General features: G+C 45.6%; 2 protein-coding genes across 3 annotated transcripts; one reads left to right on the plus strand and one right to left on the minus strand.

Annotated features, from left to right (window-relative positions):
- Positions 1-82: 82 nt before the first annotated feature.
- On the minus strand, positions 83-17417 carry SIFaR (SIFamide receptor). 2 transcript variants are annotated; one of them, NM_001170203.1, is made up of 6 exons: positions 17312-17417; positions 14738-15674; positions 14591-14657; positions 7497-7596; positions 3387-4025; positions 83-3262 (listed from the first exon to the last, which is right to left on the minus strand). In NM_001170203.1, exons 2-6 carry the CDS (start codon positions 15485-15487, stop codon positions 2542-2544), a joined length of 2277 nt encoding a protein of 758 aa, NP_001163674.1. In that variant the 5' UTR covers positions 15488-15674; positions 17312-17417; the 3' UTR covers positions 83-2541. The 2 variants fall into 2 exon arrangements, with proteins under 2 accessions (NP_001163674.1, NP_650966.2); NM_142709.2 differs by having other exon boundaries at positions 254-3262; positions 14738-15608.
- On the plus strand, positions 6616-7469 carry CG17298 (uncharacterized protein). Its single transcript, NM_142708.3, has 3 exons — positions 6616-6705; positions 7003-7136; positions 7199-7469. The coding sequence occupies exons 1-3, from the start codon at positions 6694-6696 to the stop codon at positions 7338-7340; spliced, it is 288 nt and encodes a 95-aa protein (NP_650965.1). The 5' UTR covers positions 6616-6693; the 3' UTR covers positions 7341-7469.
- Positions 17418-17864: the final 447 nt, after the last annotated feature.

The following is a 17864-nucleotide window of genomic DNA, read 5'->3' on the forward strand; positions in this document are numbered from 1 at the left end:
TAGTCCATTTGCAAAACGTAAATGATGCCCAAATTAAGATATTAAAACTTTAGTTTAGTTTGAATTTTTATTTATTATTTCTGCTAACATGCATGTATCTTTGGTGTTAGTTCTATGCGATAAATATACATATATATGTCTGCATAACACATATATTTACATATATAATATTGTGTTGCCATTAATGCCATGCTTTCGGTTTAACTGGTTAACGCGCGATCTCTGTTAAATATTTTGTTTTTTTTTTTTTTGTATTCCGCATCGGTAAATAACGAACATAATGCACATGCATGTGAGTATGGGTATGCTCTACGTTTTAAAACTTTAAAACCTAAAGTTCAAATTGGGGTATTCGATAAATATTACTTTGCTTAAATCAGCCTGCTCGCAACTTTCGGGTTCTTCTTTAAGTGGAATCGAAAGCGGGAAAGGACATTCTATTGCGCGCCCTTCGTACTTGCAGCATATAATATGTATGTATTTGTATAAATGTAATCTCTTGTTTACTAGACGTTGTTGTTCGCTTCTGTGGCTGCTTGCCACATATTGCCAGCTTGTGAGTCGCTAGGCCTATATAAATATATATTTGTATATTTGAAATATATTATTGATATTCCTCATTGTAGATGCTTGCCTTACACTAAGCGCTGGAGTTTTGAACGGGCTGTGCATGTCTTCTACTTTTCGATTTCGGATCGGGTTTACACATATGTAGCTCCCCCCCAAGTGCCTGAACAGAGAGCAATGAGTACGACTAGACTAAATCTCTGATCAGATCGTTCTCGGTTACACAAAAGCCAATTAAAACTCTACCGATCAGCGCCTAATGCAATCGAAGTATATAAAGATATATAACGTATGCTTTATACTTGATATATTCTGTATACATATAAATATTTACTTGTTCGTTACTTGACAGTTATAAAATTTTGGCTAACAATAAAATTGCATAGTTAATCGTTACGTTTAGTTTCATAGTTTTACCATTGATTCTGCCTCCTTGCGCTATCCGTTAAAATTTTATTTCGTATAGTTTAAAGTTTATTGGTGTTTAGTGTTTAACGAATTTGAGTTCGATTATTGTTTGCTTCTTTGTTAGTTTGTAGTGATACGTTTAGTGCGAAATCTTTGACTGCTTTGTGCTCACTTAGCGGACAACCTACTCCTTCGTCCTGTTCTAATCCTAATCTAGCCCTAATCCCTAGACTATTCCATTCCCCCCTAATCTACTCTGTCCCAGCATGGTCAAGTGTTACTTTGTGCGCGTTCGATGCCCTCACTATCTCTGCTGTCTCTGGTGCCTCTGCCCACCTATATCGAAGTATCGAAGTATCGAAATAGTCGGCGATTGAGCGATAACAAAGCTTGGATGGTGTGTCAATTGTTTTCGCTTTCACTCGCCTTCCGGTGCATTGCGTTTTCTAACCCATTTCCGCTGCCGCGACTCAGTTGTGTAAAATTCTAATAAAATTGATTATTGTTGTTTGATAGATACACGGCGTACGCGCAGACATACGCTTGTATTGCATATTGCTTATTCCAAAATCAATATAAATATATATGTATAAATTGTAAGAATTTCCATACAAAAATTTAGTAGGTACGTTACTTTAGACCTCGGTGTTATCTCATTTTGTTTTGTTTTCGTTTCTCAACTATGATACTGGACTTGCCCGTTTCACTCACGTTCGCCGTCGTACAAAAAGTTTAGCTAAGCTATTATAACCCCTTCGATTCCCACGTTGTTCCGCCCACTCTTAACCAAACTTTTCGATATAGCAAATTGCGAGTACAAACAATCTTAAAACTGCGTAACGGTACATATAGGTATTATATAGCCATAGCCAAGGAGTAGTTCATATTTTGTGTAGTACCTCTGAAACACGTATAAAACATCTATTACCTATTAGGTCTGTGGGGAGTGTCTTCTGTGTACTCTGTCTTCTGTTTTCTGTGGTGTGTGTGTGTGCGGGGAAGTCCTGTTTCCCGTGCCCCGTGTGGCGTGTCTGTTCCTAGCTAAGCGATCTTTGATTAGATATACCCACCCACAATTGGTCCATCCCGATATCCGTCCCCACTGGCACTCCATCCCGTCCACTACACTATCCCAACGACGATGACGGATGTGTGCGGCACAGCCTAGTGACTGATTCTTAACCCACCAGAACTGCCGACTTGTATCACAATCGTAGGCCTATCACTCGACTTCAATCGATCCATGTCTAACTATCTGCTATAGGAATCTTCTAAGACTTCCTTTGTGGTTCGGTAAGTTTTTGGTATCGTTGCTTTACTTTGTATTTTAGGATGGGTCGATTTGTTGAGCAATACATCGTAAGGGTTTATGTGATTCAAGAACGTATTAGAGCGAAGGTAAATAATCCACCTTCGAAGGTAAACCATCTTAATTATGCTTTAAAATTGCTGGATTATATAAACCCCTAAGGTAGTTCATCCCACTTGTTCAACTGAAATCGACCCACACAAATGGTGGTTGGTATCTATCTACCAGAGTTAGGAGCTCGTTTAACCCAATATTGCCTATTCGTAGAGATCCGCATTCCTGCGAGGAGAAGTCGAACTGCCGTAGCTGAGCTGCGAGTCGGTCTTCTTCAGAATGGAAACGTGGTGGGTGGGTGCATCACCCGTCCGGTTGGCCATCAGCGAGTCCTGTTTGTGGAGCAGGCCGCGTCGCTGGTCGGCGAAGGAGATGACCGAGTCCTGCTTCACCAGTTGATGGCGCCTTTGCTCTGGTCGCTGGTCCACAAACGAGATCACCGAGTCCTGCTTTACGAACTTCTGCCGCTTATCGAGCAGAGAGCTCGGTGTGGCGCCCTGTCGCCGGCCCACATCCATGGAAACGCTATCCCTGTCCACCAGTGTGTCGTTGAGACCGTGTCCTGCCGACCTGCGTGCCTCCATGTAGGACACAATTGAGTCCTGCTTGGACAGGGAGACCTTGGAGCCATTGCTGTCCTGCTGGCAGAGGGGTCGCCGGATCCCAGAAGCATCACTGCAGGAGCTCTCCTGCTTGATGAGGAACTGACGCGATCCGTGAGAGTCCTGCTTAAGCAGCATCTGCTGCGACAGGTTGCTGTCCTGCTTGAGCATCATGTTGTGGCGCCGCAGCGAGTTGTGCTCGTAGATGTAGGACACCGCGTTGCCCTTGCTGCTCGGACTCTTCCTCGAGCTGTTCTGGTGGTAGTGCGATGACTTCCGGGTGCTGGTGGTGCTGGAGGCGATGGCCACGTTGTCGTAGTACCTAGGTGGTTAAGGTGGAAAAAGGGTTTTTATCGAAGGGAACACGATTTCTTACAAATCTTCATATCAATTTTGAAGGCCTTCACATATTTTATCAATATATTTGAGGTTAGAAATTAACTAACCTGAGGCGTCCGCAGCAGCTGCGCGACTTGATGATGGCCGCGAATCCGCGTCGGTACTTCTTGTTCACTGAGTAGAGTATGGGGTTGATGCAGCTGTTCGAGGAGCCCAGCCACTGGGCCACCGGCATCACCTTCTTGAGGATCTCGAACTCCTCCTGCGAGATGTCCGAGCCGAATTTGATCCGCGCAAAGATGACATAGAGCGGCAGCCAGGACAAAACAAACAGGATGACCACGGCCACCAACATCTTGATGACCTTCACCTTGCTCTTCTGCTGCATGCGGTCCATTTGCGCGTCCTTGGACTCGCCGGGGATGGACCTCGTGGAGACCTTGATCCAGATGAGCACGTAGCAGAGCGTGATCAGGGACATGGGCAGCAGGTAGCAGGCCACCAGGTTGGCTAGCAGGAAGTAGAGGTTCCCATCCGTGCCCGGGGGCCACACCTCCTGGCAGAGGAACTGCGGCTGCGAGTAGGCCGAGACCAGGGCGTCGGAGAAGACCTCCTCGGCGGGCACCAGGTCGAAGAAGAGCAGCCAAGGAATGGTGGTCACCAGCGCGATTACCCATATGCCGATTATCATGATGCGGGCACGTCGCTTTGTCATCTGCTTCAGGGGCCACCAGATGGCAATGAACCTGCAAGAGGGGAGTCCCAACAAAGGGGATTTTTACCAAGTAGTCAAAGAAGGAGTCTTCGTAGGAGCAGCAGCAGCAGCAGGAGCTCCGGCTTCAGATGCCACTGACGGCTTTGAGCCGTCAAGGATAATGGCAATCATCAAGCTGTCGAGTCGAGTCGAGGCGACGATGACGATGACGACACCGTTTCAACTAGGAGGAGCAGCTCGGCATGCAAATATCTCCGCTGATTAATTCGCACACGCAGGATGCCGATGCCAGCAGCCATCCTTAAGCCTTTTTCTGCTGAGTGTTCGCTTTCCAATCTCGACTATTGAACCCGCCTGCTACTCCTGCTCCTGCTCCTCCGCCCCAAAAAAGCGGCGCTGCGGATCCTGTCATTTTTTATTCTGCTTGCCATAATGAATTGTAATTTGAATAAGAGCTGCGAGGTAGTGAGACGAGTCGGTATGGGGCCAACAACGAGTTCAGCATTTTTCATTTAGCTTAGTGCAGCCGGCTCATTGTGGCGCCCGCTCAGTGGTCATAGACAAGACTTGTCCCGGACGAACGAAACTGGTTGTCTGCTCCTGGCCCGAAACCATGTAATTACGTGCATTGTGTTCGTATTTTCGACTTGGACCTTGGGTTGTCGCCTGCGTCTGTCCGCCAAAACATTTGGCAGATAACACAGCGGTAATTCCATTAGAGGGCGGCCATGCCAGGCCACTACCCCAGAATCCTATTCCTCACCGACTAAAAATAGCCAGCTTAACAATGTGGCCGAGACCCTCATCTCTGCGAAAAAAAAAAGGTGGGCCGCCTGGGCGACCAAACAAAGCTGTCCGCAAAGCCAATAATCAAATTGTCATAACGTTTATTTATAGGAGCAAACCAATTGCATTTGCATAATTTGCCCATGCGACTTCTATGGTCATAAATCAGGCGAGAGCTTAATTGAGTTCTTTTTGGGTAAAAACAGCGGAGTCGGAAAAAGTAATCAGCAGTTTTCGCTGGTGCAGACTAATTCAAACTAAACCTCTAATTTGATGTTGAAATTTTGTTAAATCGTATTAACTACACTTTTGATGATGTAAACCATTTTATGAGCTTTAAAAACTAAAATTTCTCTTATGAGTTCTCTTATACGATTTATGTATGATTTGTTTCACAAATAAACTCTCCTTATAGATTCAATTGCTGTCGGAAAATTAAATTATTAATATTATTTTGGTAATCACGGGTAATTGTTGCCCATCAATTCCGTTGAGTACCATATGCGTAAATCTCTAAGGACGTCAGTTCAGTATTGTTAGCATATTTATTAAGAAAAATCTTGCCACAATCAACTTAAACAAAGTAGTTAATACTCGCGCTTTTAAAGCATTTAATAAGCCGCAAGTGTATTAATTTAATATTTGCCACACAATCCTGTGTTTCTGTCTAGATCCACGTGGTTTTATGGCTCCTATTTCGCTTCCTACTGCGGTTACCCATACGCACTGTTGACATTTGCGACGCAAAGAAGACACAAAAGCCGCAATGCCAGCACCGTAAAGACACAACTATGTCTATAAGCGAGTGTGCTTTCTTATAGACTTTATGATTATAAGCAATCTAGTTATATACATATACGTATTCAGACAAGAAAAGACCCTAATTAAATGACAGTGGCATAAGTATAAATATAAGTAGAAGTAGAAGTATAAGCAAGTGATAAGCTAAGTCGAAGGGGCATTACGGGCTCTAAGACCGTGGAGAGATTTAAGTTTCATGTTACAGATAATAAATCTTAAATTTCGATTCAGTTTACGATGGCTCGTAAAAGGAGAGAATAACAGCAAAACAACTGGATAAACGGACATCAATGACGCTGGACTCGGACTTCGACTGGGACTTGGAAGTGGAAGTGGAATTGGAAGTGGATGAGGATGTGGATGTGGATTTGGACTCGGTTGGGTTGGCGTTAAGCGTGGGCGGAGGCTGACATGCGGGCCTGTGGGTGACCAAACGATCAAGTGAGGCGCTATGCCTTTGTCCCGCTGGCTGAAAAATGACAGTGGCAAAAACAGAAGCTTCTGGCCAAAACTCCTCCTCTGATTGTGGCCAGAAATTGATATAAATGAAAGTGCACATAAAGCGACGGGCGTCTTATTGTCCTTGCGGCTATGGCTAGCACAATTTGAGGGACTTCAGCATCACTTGATAAATCTGTTGACCGCGACATTTGCCGAATTTATTGCTTTTTTATACTTTATGGGCCAGGAAACGCAGGGCTGACACATCGATTCCTGGCGGCCAATCATCAATGGTATCAATATTCGCGGTATCGCGGCCAACAACATTCTAAGGCAATTGAAATGCACATAAAATGAGAAACATGAAATTGATTGTAAGCAGCGCCTAATACGGACAAGGTGAGCCATAGAAGCATATGATGATCTTGATCTTGAGACGACTGCTCCACTGACTCTCCTACATAACTGCCTAACTGGCTAACTGCCTTACTGACCAGTTTTCCCCGCAGCTGATTGCATTGAGTGGCGCTCACTTTCGGTTCGGTCGCCTGGTGCAAATCCACTATAAAAGCCGCACTCGGAGCTCAAGTTGTCACCAGTTGACAATTTGAAATCATTAGCCTAGCTACCTTTCCTACTTCAGTTATCCCGCCAAAATCCAACGCCTCAAAATGTTCAAAGTAGTGAGTATCATTGTGCAGAAGAAGTTGTAACCAGTTTGAATCCAAGCATCGTATCATTATGATATTATATCAGTTTGCTCTATAGCATTTAAAAATAAATGCAATAAATTAAGTTTATATTACAACTCATATGAGTCACCTAGTTTGTTGTTAGGATTGGTCTTATCTTACTCAGAATGAGTAATATATGCTTTAAAGTCTGCGACAACTAACCAAATTCACTGTGGAGTGGCAGCCACCTGCTGCTCCGTCTAATGCCACTAATCAGGCTAATTCGTGAACTCTGATCCGCCGCAGCTGTTCGTGCTCGCCGCCTTCGTCGCCTCTCAGGCTATCGCCCATCCCGGCGTGGTGGCCGTGGCACCCGTGGTGGCGCACCCGGCGGTGGTCCACACGCCCATCATCCATCATGGAGCCCACTCGGTGCACTCGTAAGGCCATTCATGTCCAATCTGCTTATCACCACCGAACAACTCACCCCTTTCATTTTCAGCCATGTTGTTCATCATCCGGCAGCCGTCAAGGTCATCACACCCGTCGTCCACAAGCCCGTGGTGGCGGTGCATGCTGTCAGGCCGGTGGTTCCATTGGTTCCAGTGCATCATGCCGCCCCCGCCGTCGTCGTGCATCATTAAGTGCAGCGAATACGGTTCACTTTCAATACCTTTCCCGCTCCCGATCCCGTTCCCGATCCCCACCAGACCCAGACCAATCCCTTCCTGAGCACCATAACCACGATCCCACAATAAAAGTTCATAGCCACGTAATTGGAGCGAGTGTTTTCAACTTACCTGTCCAGGGAAACGGCAATCAGGCTGTAGACCGAGGCTGCCACGGAGACACCTTGTATGTAGGGCACAAACTTGCACATCAGCCATCCGAGCATCCAGGCTGCGAGTTCCAGCAGTTCGCGAAACATGAAAGGGGGAAAAGTGCGGGAGGTGAGTAAATATTGGTCATAAACAACGCACAAATTATGCTGAGTAACTTTCGGTCACATTGTCCTTGCTGGTGTCCTAGCCATACACTGAAGGAAATGTGAGGGCCTATGGCAACAAAAAAAGAAGAAGATGCAGATTTTTCTAAAATACCCCAAGGACACTTTGCTCGAAAACTTTATAAATATCCTAACCACGAAAATCAAAGCAAATTAATGTGGTTAACCGACCGAAGGATGCTTATTGTTCTCATGGGAAATATTCGAAATAGTAGATGGTGTATCACTTTAAATACAAACCGTAAGTCATCTTGACTGCTTAGCTAAGAAAAGAGTGAAAATATTATAAAACTAATAATTCTCCGCTAAGTATTATAATATATTTCATATCTTACTTTTATTCTTGAATAAGTACAGTTTTACAGCTGGGGATCATTGAGTTCTTTATAGCTTTACTGCTTTTCCCCGAGTGCACTGGTAGTGGTTATGCTCATGGTTGTGGTGATGGTGGTGGTGGTGATAGTGGTAGTCATGGACAGTTGGGTTCGAGATCTGGTTAGCGTTCAATGCTTCTTGTCATTGCCGCCGCCCACGTTCCCGTCGTTGTTTGCTGACTGAGATTTATGTGCTGCATATCATTCATAATTTGGTGACAAGTCTCAGATTGCGCCCAGCCATCGTAGTGGGTGGGGCAGAATGTGGAGTCCTGGGGGGCAGAGCATTGTTTGCCCAGACCCAGACTCAAAGCCGCGGTGGACCGCAGGACTGCCTAACTTAATTTGTATTCCTTTTACTCCATTTTGTGGCTGGATGATGATGGTAAATGGAATACACGGGCCCTACTTGCGCATAGTTGAGCGTTATGAATTTTATGCTAAGAGGCATAACTCACCCAGACACAAAAGGTTATAAAGCATACATACATGGGCGTGCAATGGGAGGGGCAACTTCCCAGGGTTGATGACAGTCGGGCGGAGAAAGGCGCCCGGTTCATGACATATCGAATGGCAATTAAACAAGTGCAAGTGCGGCCCACACATCATTAGCAGTTAGCTGTTTGGCAGTTTGGCAATTTGCAGAAGGAGTTTACCGAGTTCAATGCTCGACCAGGAGACGCCTCCTGCGTCATGGGGCTCCTAATTTCCTGTCTCGTTCGCCTGTCTTATCTCTATTTGTTGTCGCTTTTTATTATGCAGACGCACCGTAAGCCGCCAAGGCAGCCCAATAAAAGCTAACTTTAATATGATTTGGCACATAAAAATATAAATATTATTGGCGCTGTGGCGCTTCGTGCAAGTGAACTCTGTGGCTGTGGACAGGTTTTGGTTCTGGACAGGATCATGTGTGTCTGCTGGGAGGACATACACATCCTCCCGCCTGGCAAACAATCAACAGTGTGTACACAGGACAGCAGACCGAATTGGTTTTTCGGTTTTATTCCTCCGATTTGAAATGGCTTTCGGGCAGACCTGCAAGTGCAACAGACTGGATCCGAGGCTATTAATGCGAGTGTATTTGGCCACTCACTTGATATTATGCTGATAAGGGTGAACTTTGATATATAGCTGTCTGCGGGAGCTCTTGACTCGGCAAACTTTATGCTTTCAAGTTGTTTGAAAACAATTTAAATTCAAATTCGGTTCCGAAATGCTTCATCACTTGCGGGACACCGGATTAGCAGTGCCACTGGGTGAACTTTTTTTTTTTTTTAAATACATGTTCTTCCAACTTCCCTTCGGCAAATAAACTATCTAATTGTGTATGCAATTCTATTAGGACAGGCAAACGTGACTCGGTTGGTTTGTCTGGGATTAAAGTTTGCATCAGTGCACTTTGGCAGTCAAGTGTCTTAACCAAGTTTACATTGTGGTTAGCTTAGCGCAGTCAAGTGACCACTTGATAATCCCGAACAAACAATGGTTTTCAGTTCATATGGAAAGTATTTTGACAGGCTGAGGCATTCAGCACGGTTCAACTTATTAAATTGTCCAACTCGCTGATTTGGATATTTAATATAAAAATGGAAAAACCACATTTTACAGAACCAACGAGAAAAGCTGACATTTAAAATTGGTTTTTGTTAACATAAAACGATTGAGAAGGAATAATACATAATTAATGAACCGCAAAAACCGCATTATATATAAAAAAAATCAAATAGGTCAAGGGTTATGCCAGTAGTTATTTATAGATACCACAAGCTTAGGTAAGACATGATTATTTCAAGGAACACCGAGTCATTCGAAACCAATCTTTAATTAACCCCAACCTTAAGGCCACATTAATGTGTTGTACAAACATAATTGTAGCTACCGAAATAACCTAATTGCCTTGCGTGACGGGGCTAACCCGAACCTCCTTGTGGCATTACCCATTTGAGGACTCAAGTGAAACCAAACACTCCACAGTTTGCTCGGCCAACATCCAGCCTCCCCGTCAAGGTGAGAATGGGATGGGTGTTTGATCCGACTTGGAGTGCGTTTGACATGGCAACATATGGCAAACAGACGCCTCCATTTATACGCGAAAGCTGGTGCTCAATATTGATCAACTAGAGGAGATAATACCAATCGATACTCAGGCTTATCGCCAGCCTTCGATTGTGGGTGGTGGGTGGTGGGCTTGTGCGCCCCATCAGCCCTTAAGAAAATGTCAAGTGCGCCCTAAGCCTTTTATTTTTTAGCCTCTTACCCTCCTTACAACGAGAGCCTTTGTTTTTCGGTTTCGGTATATATGACTTTTAGAAATGTGATTCAACTGAAAATATTTACCTTATTTGATAATTTGCCTGCAGAATTAAATTTAACGCGGTTATTTATGAATAATGTCCCCTTATTTGGAAACAAATTTTTCTCAAGGACAACTTTAAAACGCGTTATCTTTTACAGCAACAATAAACATTTTCTCTACTGTGCTTTATGAGGCTTTAATAGCGCCAACAAAGTTTTGTTACATTTTTATCCCCAATACCGTGGGTGATTGTTCCTATGTAGGCAAAGTGGATTGGATTATTCCGGGCATTGCGGATTCGTTTCGGTGGCGGCATTGTCATGCACGGAGTTTGATCGTAAAGTTAATGAAATAATCAGGCGTGACAAATCCGCAGGTTTGGACTTGGGAGTGGGAACGGGCGTGGATTGCAGTGGAGTGGAGTGGAGTGGAGTGGCCATGGAAAAGGCATAACATAACACTTCTGGCAAATGCGTTATTGTTATGATTATCGCCGCGGCGTCACGTCCTGCGGCGACTTCTGTGGCAGCTCTTCGGGAAAATTGAATACCACAGCTAGTTCGCAGAGAAATGCGCCTGGGACGCGGAGTGGGAATAGGAATTGGAATCTGGGAATCGGTGGTCCTCGATGTGAGATACGGGATTGCGGGAGTAAAGAAGCTGCAGATCTTAGGTGGAGGGCTCAGAGGTTGGATGCCATTTGCCGACGGCACGTAGAGACTAAATTAAAATACAATTGGCGAGCTGAAAAATGACTTCATCAGGGATAGGGAAACAGAAATGCGGGAGAGTCTGCCTCCAAGTTACGCATACGCCGCGTTCGCCCGGCACAAATCACGTGGCCCCCTAATGAACAAACTGGCAACGTGACTGAAAGATTTAGCCAACGGGAGATGCTGATCTAAAAAGGGCCGTAATGATAACGATTCCCCATTGATAAAATAGCACAACAATGGCCATAAAGCGCCATCTGAGACAATTGCCGTTGCTGTTGCAAGGATATCCTTCGTCTCAAGGCGGCATCGTTGCTGGGAAATCAATTCATTTCGCATTTTATTGGATTTCAAAGCACACACATAAATAAGGGCCAGCGCCACATTCCGACCAACAACCACCACCCACCACCCACCACCCACAGGCCACCAGCCAGGAACCACCCACAAAGAGTACACGGCCCAACCCAATACAGGTGCTCCCACACCCCACGCATACACACACACACACACCCTCAACCACACACACTGGCACACTCGCAAGTGTGTGTGTGCATAACCCTGACTATTAGGTTTGCCAAGCGAAATATTTAGGTCAATTCATCCAGCCGCAAAGAGCCTTGAATGCAAACAACCTTCCATTGCAATTCTGAGGCTTGAAGGTGTGCTTAGATAATGGCGCTGCCAGCGGCGATGGCCGTGGGCGTCGCTGCCAGCTGCGACTGCGGCGGCGACGTCGTCTTTGACGGCTGGAATTTGATTTCATATAATTCATTTTGGTGGCAAAACAACCCGCCCACTTTGCCACTCGCTGGGGGCGAGTAGTGGGAACTATCAGACAGCGATGTGAAATGCTCGATGTACAAATATGCTAAACTTCCGAACTCCCACGCACTGTGCTACACAGGGAGAAAAGGTTTTGTTAGAGGAGAGCAAAGGATTAAGTGGTATGACTTTACACTGCTAATTTGATTATGAAGAATATTCGTAAGAGTTATAGCATTTCATCACCTGACGAAGTTCAAAAACATTTAAGTTTAAAGCCAAAAAGTGTATATTTCTGAAAACGTGTGGATTGTTTAATGAAAATGACGTGTTAAACTTTTGTTTGTAAATAATACGCTACACATGTGTTTAGTTGGCAACACATGTTTTTTCCCCTGCATTAGTGCTATTTCACCGTTGCCGCTGTGAAACCGTTGCCTTCGTTTTAACTTCAGCAGGTTGTCGAAAGTGAATAGGAATGTAAGTGGGGTTGAGAGTTGTGGGGATGAAGAGGTGAAGCTGAAATGAGCCACCCCAAAAGCCCCAATGCCAGCGGGAGGGCTGCAATTTGTTGTGACTGGCGTTTTTGCTAGGCATCGGCGGCTCAGCTGAAGCTAAGACATGCCAAGCGAAAATTGCGGAGTGGGCGGCCAAAAGGGTGCCCCATCCAAACAACCATACAACCATCTAGCCCACCCAATCTACCATCCACCGCCAGCCACCCACCACCCCCAGTGACCCAGTAAGAGCTGTCGGCCCTGCGCCCAGCTTGAATTTGTGAAATTAGGTCAGTTTTGTGTCGATGATCCTTTGGGCCACCCCGAAAAGCAGCCACCAATGCACCTACACATGCACAGTAGCGAGCAAACACATGGGCGTGAGAGCGGGCGAGAGAGAGAGAGCGGAGAGAGTGCGCAGTGACACGGACACAAAAACGGAGACACGGACACCGATACAGATACACAATGCAGGCGGAGGTAAACTCATTCACTTTTCGCCACTCGCTTCATTCGTTTCCAGCGATTCGCACTCGGCAGCCTTCGTTTACTACATTTCCCCCACAGTGGGCTTCTCTGGGGGAGTGTATTGGTATGGGGTGGGATCGAGTGCAGTGCCGAGTCTAAGAGTAGAGCTGCATTGGAAAATAAATCTGATAAGTCAACTGCATCTGCATATTTGTTACCAGTTTGTAATATTAATATTCAGGTTAATAAATAATCTGAGGGGAAGAGGAACTAAAACTATTTTTATTATTATTATTATTAATTTAATTTAATTTAATATTATTATTATTAATTATTTTAAATAATTTTAATTATTTTCATATACTTGTGGCAAAGAAATGTAGTAACACAATTTGTTAAACTATTTCCTATTAATCGAACATATTGTTTTACGAGTATGTTGACAACTCTTATTTTGCCAGCGTACTCGCTGTATAGCAACAAGAAAAGGAGAGTTCTCACAGGGCTGAGCCACTTAATTGGCAACACTTGGCACAACCTGCGAGCCTACGACCTGGCATTGGGATTTGGGACTAGGGACCTGGCACTGGGATTGGGGTAGCCATCGAAGGCAAATTGCAGTGAAGGATGGAGCTTGCATGGCGTGCTCCACAATCGGAATTTGATTTACCAAGGATTTCGATCATTTTTCCATGTCAGCGGCGATTTGCATAGACATTTGCCAACCTGCTCACCTTGTCGTCCAGGTCTGCGACTATCAATTTGGATGTCAGTCCACAAAGTTCGTTTCGAATGCAAGCGGGGAAGTTGCGGAGGGGAAACCAACCAATTGGGGGTGTAAGACGGCAGACAGGGACAGATAGATAGATAGATAGATGGACGGATGGATAGGCATGTCAGGGAAATTTATTTAAATTAAAGCATACAATTATGCGTAGCCTCGTTTATCGGGTCGTTTGTGGGTCGTCTCTGGGATTTGGTGGAATTGGCCTCTAATTAAATGGACACTTGTTCTTTGGTCCATGCGGATTGTCGTTTCCAAGAAGGTAAGGGCTCCCATGGAGAGAGCACAAATTAATTTAATTGAGTGCGAACATCCGTTGCTACGGAAATCTGACACATTTCTGGTAAAGTACGCTGAATGAATTCTTCTTTTTTTCTTTGCTGCGTACTGTGTGAGATGTAGTTCCTTGATTTAATGAATAACTGGCTTTTGTCTTGGCAGTCTATTTTAAAAGTTATCTTGACCATTGCAGAAAGCTATTAAATTTTGATACTAAAGCTTGGCATTTTCCAGAACAACTTTAATGATGCTGCATCGTTATGTTCTTCTTGTGTATGTAGTAAAAATTCGGAAGAAGCCAGGGAGTCTGGTATATAAAATGCAGCTTACAAATAAACGGAAACACAGTATGTCTGTCAAAAGTAAATATAACCGAGTATGAATAAAATCCCATAATTTATTATTTTCCACCAGAAATATGAGCACTTTCGTTTGGACATTTATGCCGACATTATGTCTAATGAGGGTCAATTACACTTGCCCAAACATATCGGGCACATTACGCATACGCAGCGTAAGCACGCAGGAGCAACAACTTTCGTCAGTGCCATTTGGCAGGGCTTTATCTAAAGCGGCGATTAATTGCAGTACATAAATCGGGCTAATATGCAGAACAAACAAAAAAAAACTTCGGCTTCCCCCTAGCAGCTAACGTGGCCCCCAGTGGCGAATAAATCTCGTCGGCATCTTGCGGAATTAAAGAGATACTTACGCACAAAGATGTTGCCAATCAGTGTGGCTGGCAGGCAGAAGACAATGACCAGGATGTCCGCAATGGCCTTTTCGTTGGAGAGGGGGGAATGTAAATTTTATTTCAAATTAATGGGGTTCATCCACGAGATTTACGGGGTCCACCCACCAGATTCACAATGAAGTAGTTCGTCACCGTCCGCATGCGAGGAGCCCGCAGGACGACGGCGATCACGAAGCTATTCCCGATGAGTCCCACCAGGAAGACGACGATGTAGGCCACGCAGTAGACCATGGACATGGCCAGCGAGTGACGGTAGAGTGGGTCGAATCCGAAGTCCACGCTCCCGTCCAGCTGCTCCCACCGGAGGGCACTGTCGTTGTACGACTTGGTGGCCGCAGCCGCCGAGATCAAGCTGGTGGTCGCCGGCGATAGGTTCAGCAAGTTGGAATAGTAGGTGGATGAAGTGGCGTCTGCGATGGCCAGCGACTTGCCCGCCAGGGATCCTCTCGCAGATGCTGTTGTGGTGGCCGCCAAGGTGGCTAGCAGCGAACTGGCCGCCGGAGCCACCGTGGCCGTGGCCGTAGTGAGAACCGTGCCCAGCAGAGTGTCCGTAATGGCGCTGTTATTCAGTTTAATGGCACTCGATGAGCCCAAGGAGCTGACAGCAGTCCCACCGCTACCACTAGTGCCATTCAATTCGTTGAAACTCAAGAGGTTCTGCAAATCGACGAAATTATGCGTGAAATTATTGTAATCCCCGGCGAGGGCGGCGGCTTCCTCCATTGTCTCCGCGACCATTTTCCCCGGCGCCATGGTCGGAATGGGCATGGGTACACTAGTCGTCGTACTGGGAACGTCGCCACTTGTATGGCTTTTATGCTTTCGCTTGCGAATCCGCCCGCTGGCTGCCATCATCAAATCATCCGGCGTCTTGATTGGGCGGATGGCACTTTCACTGGCGCCTCGCTTTCGCTATCACTATCTGTAGACGTATCTCGAATCTTGAATCTGGTATCTCGCTTGTTTTAGAAAAGGTCTATAAAAATGGCATCGTCACTTGGCATTTCGTTGGCTTGTGTAGGATATGCAGGAAGTTTCGTGGCTTTGGGTTAGAGAACAGTTTTTAATTAACACCCATGTCCATACAATATCTCGTTTATCCGGGGATTGTTTTGCGTTTGCCCCGAAGTTGCACAATAAATGCAGTTTTCTAGAAACTCGCTTCTAGCGCCCAAGGACCCTTCCGTTTTCGTTTTTTTTTTTTTTGATTGAAATCACCTACAAAAGTTTGTTGCCGTTTCGGCTGCGAATCCGAGTGCGGAATGCAATGCATTGCCTGGGTCGTTCGTCAGCTGGTTGACGTTGCCTTGGCTGGCATTACGAAAAAGTCGGCGGCCCAAGGCCTCGTGTGCATATTTCAGATAAGGCCAGATGCTGGGTGCCTGGATAAATGCAGCTAGAGGGGATTGGGGATCGGGCATTGGGCATTGGGCATTGGGCATTGGGCATCGGACATCGGGCAAAGGAGCCGAGAGCATCGGCTCAGGGACATGGTCACCGCCACAGTTGCAACACATGCGCGTCGCTAATTAATTTTAATGCCCGTTCTGCCATTGTTTGGCTGTTGTTTTTGGCACAATTGAAAAGCCAGCGAGCGTGCACTTTGACCTCAAAAAATCGACACCAAACATCGAACAAACGAGCAATTGAGCAACTCAATAGCAGCGCATAAAAATTCCATTAAGCACAACTGCCAAGCGCACGCAGCACTCTTCGATTGAGTGCCAAAAAATTGCCAGTAAGCATTGAAACAATTGGTAACAAACGAAGCCAGTGCGACATTCTTTTGTGCGGTTCCATGGGAGTGTCCACATCAGACAAACTGGCGACTAAGGGCCCCTCGGCACACAATTCAAACTGACCACGCACAGCAAAAAAAAGAAAAAAAACCAAATAAAGAAAGACTTCCAAAAATTCAACATTAATAATTAAGTATCATCAATGATTTAATTGGGCCTAAAAGGCATTTATCTGAAGAGTTTTTAATATGATCCTAAATGTGTATCAAATGGTTGAATAGATTGTTTGCCTATTTCAAGTTCAGTTCACACAAAAATTTTAATATTTTAAAAAATATTTATGCATGTCATAACGGATTTGATTGATGAGATTTTTAACCGAACAACAGAAGGAATACATCATTTTCCATAGTATATCCTCAAAGTTAAAAGAGAAATGAAAATTGCTGAAAAAGCTGAATTTACATTTGCCAAAGCTGTGCAATCAGTTGCGAAGTTTTAACTGTTGATACCAAGTTGAAAGTCAACTTTTTCCGTGTAGCTCCTCAGCTGGCGTTCCTTTCGGAATTGGATTGGGACCTTTTTCGAGCGTGAAAGTGCTCGGGACCTAATTGAGCTTACATGCCTGCTGGCCAACTTGGAGGCGATGCCAATGCCGATATAGTCCTTAACGTGGCCCCACGGCGCAATGGGGCGTAAGACAAAGTGTCAACACTGGGACAAATCGGGCAAACTAATTAAACTGTCGGAGGGCTAACTCAACGCGAAGCTGCAAGATACTACCAGAGCAGATGCAATTCCTAAGGGACGATGCGCGAAAAAATGGGGGAAACTCCCACAACTGCAGGTGCAGATGGAGACAGAGCAAGCACAAACAAACACTCCCACGGATAAATCAGATTCAGGACATGGACATGGATGCTCGAAAGGTTAACACTACGCGTGGTCGTTTCCGTGGTGCGATATCGTGGGTCGTGGGACGTGGATATAGTCATCCGCCCCTGGGGCGACCGCGTTGTCAACGGATTCGCGTCTGAATGAGGACTGCTGGCACTGCGGCCGCGGCAGCTCGTTTTTCAGGCCAAATCGGGCCGATAAGAGCCGAAGGACAGGAACCGACTAAATGTAGGTCCTTGTTGCCAAACCGCGCCCGCCTTTGGCAGCCACTGCCTTTCGCTTCGGCTCTTCGACTCTGCGACTCGGACCTAAGGAAGGAGTGGGCCTGTGCCTGTTCCAGTGCCACCCACTCGGGCGTTCGTTCGCTCGGTCGGGCGGTCGGTCGTCCTTGTCGCCTATGTACTCCACTCGGTGAGCGCTGAACCAACGGCCCTCAAATGCAATGACAGAGCTCTCCTATATGTTTATGCCCGTAGTTTTCTACCGTTCCCGTTCCGTACTTTTCGCAGGCTTAGCGCACAACTTTGTAGGCTTAAAACTGAAGGACCACATTTGGCAATATCCAAGGTTGGATCGTTGAAATGTCAGGGCGACCG

Source organism: Drosophila melanogaster, chromosome 3R (assembly GCF_000001215.4).
Source record: "Drosophila melanogaster chromosome 3R".
Lineage (NCBI taxonomy): Eukaryota > Metazoa > Arthropoda > Insecta > Diptera > Drosophilidae > Drosophila > Drosophila melanogaster.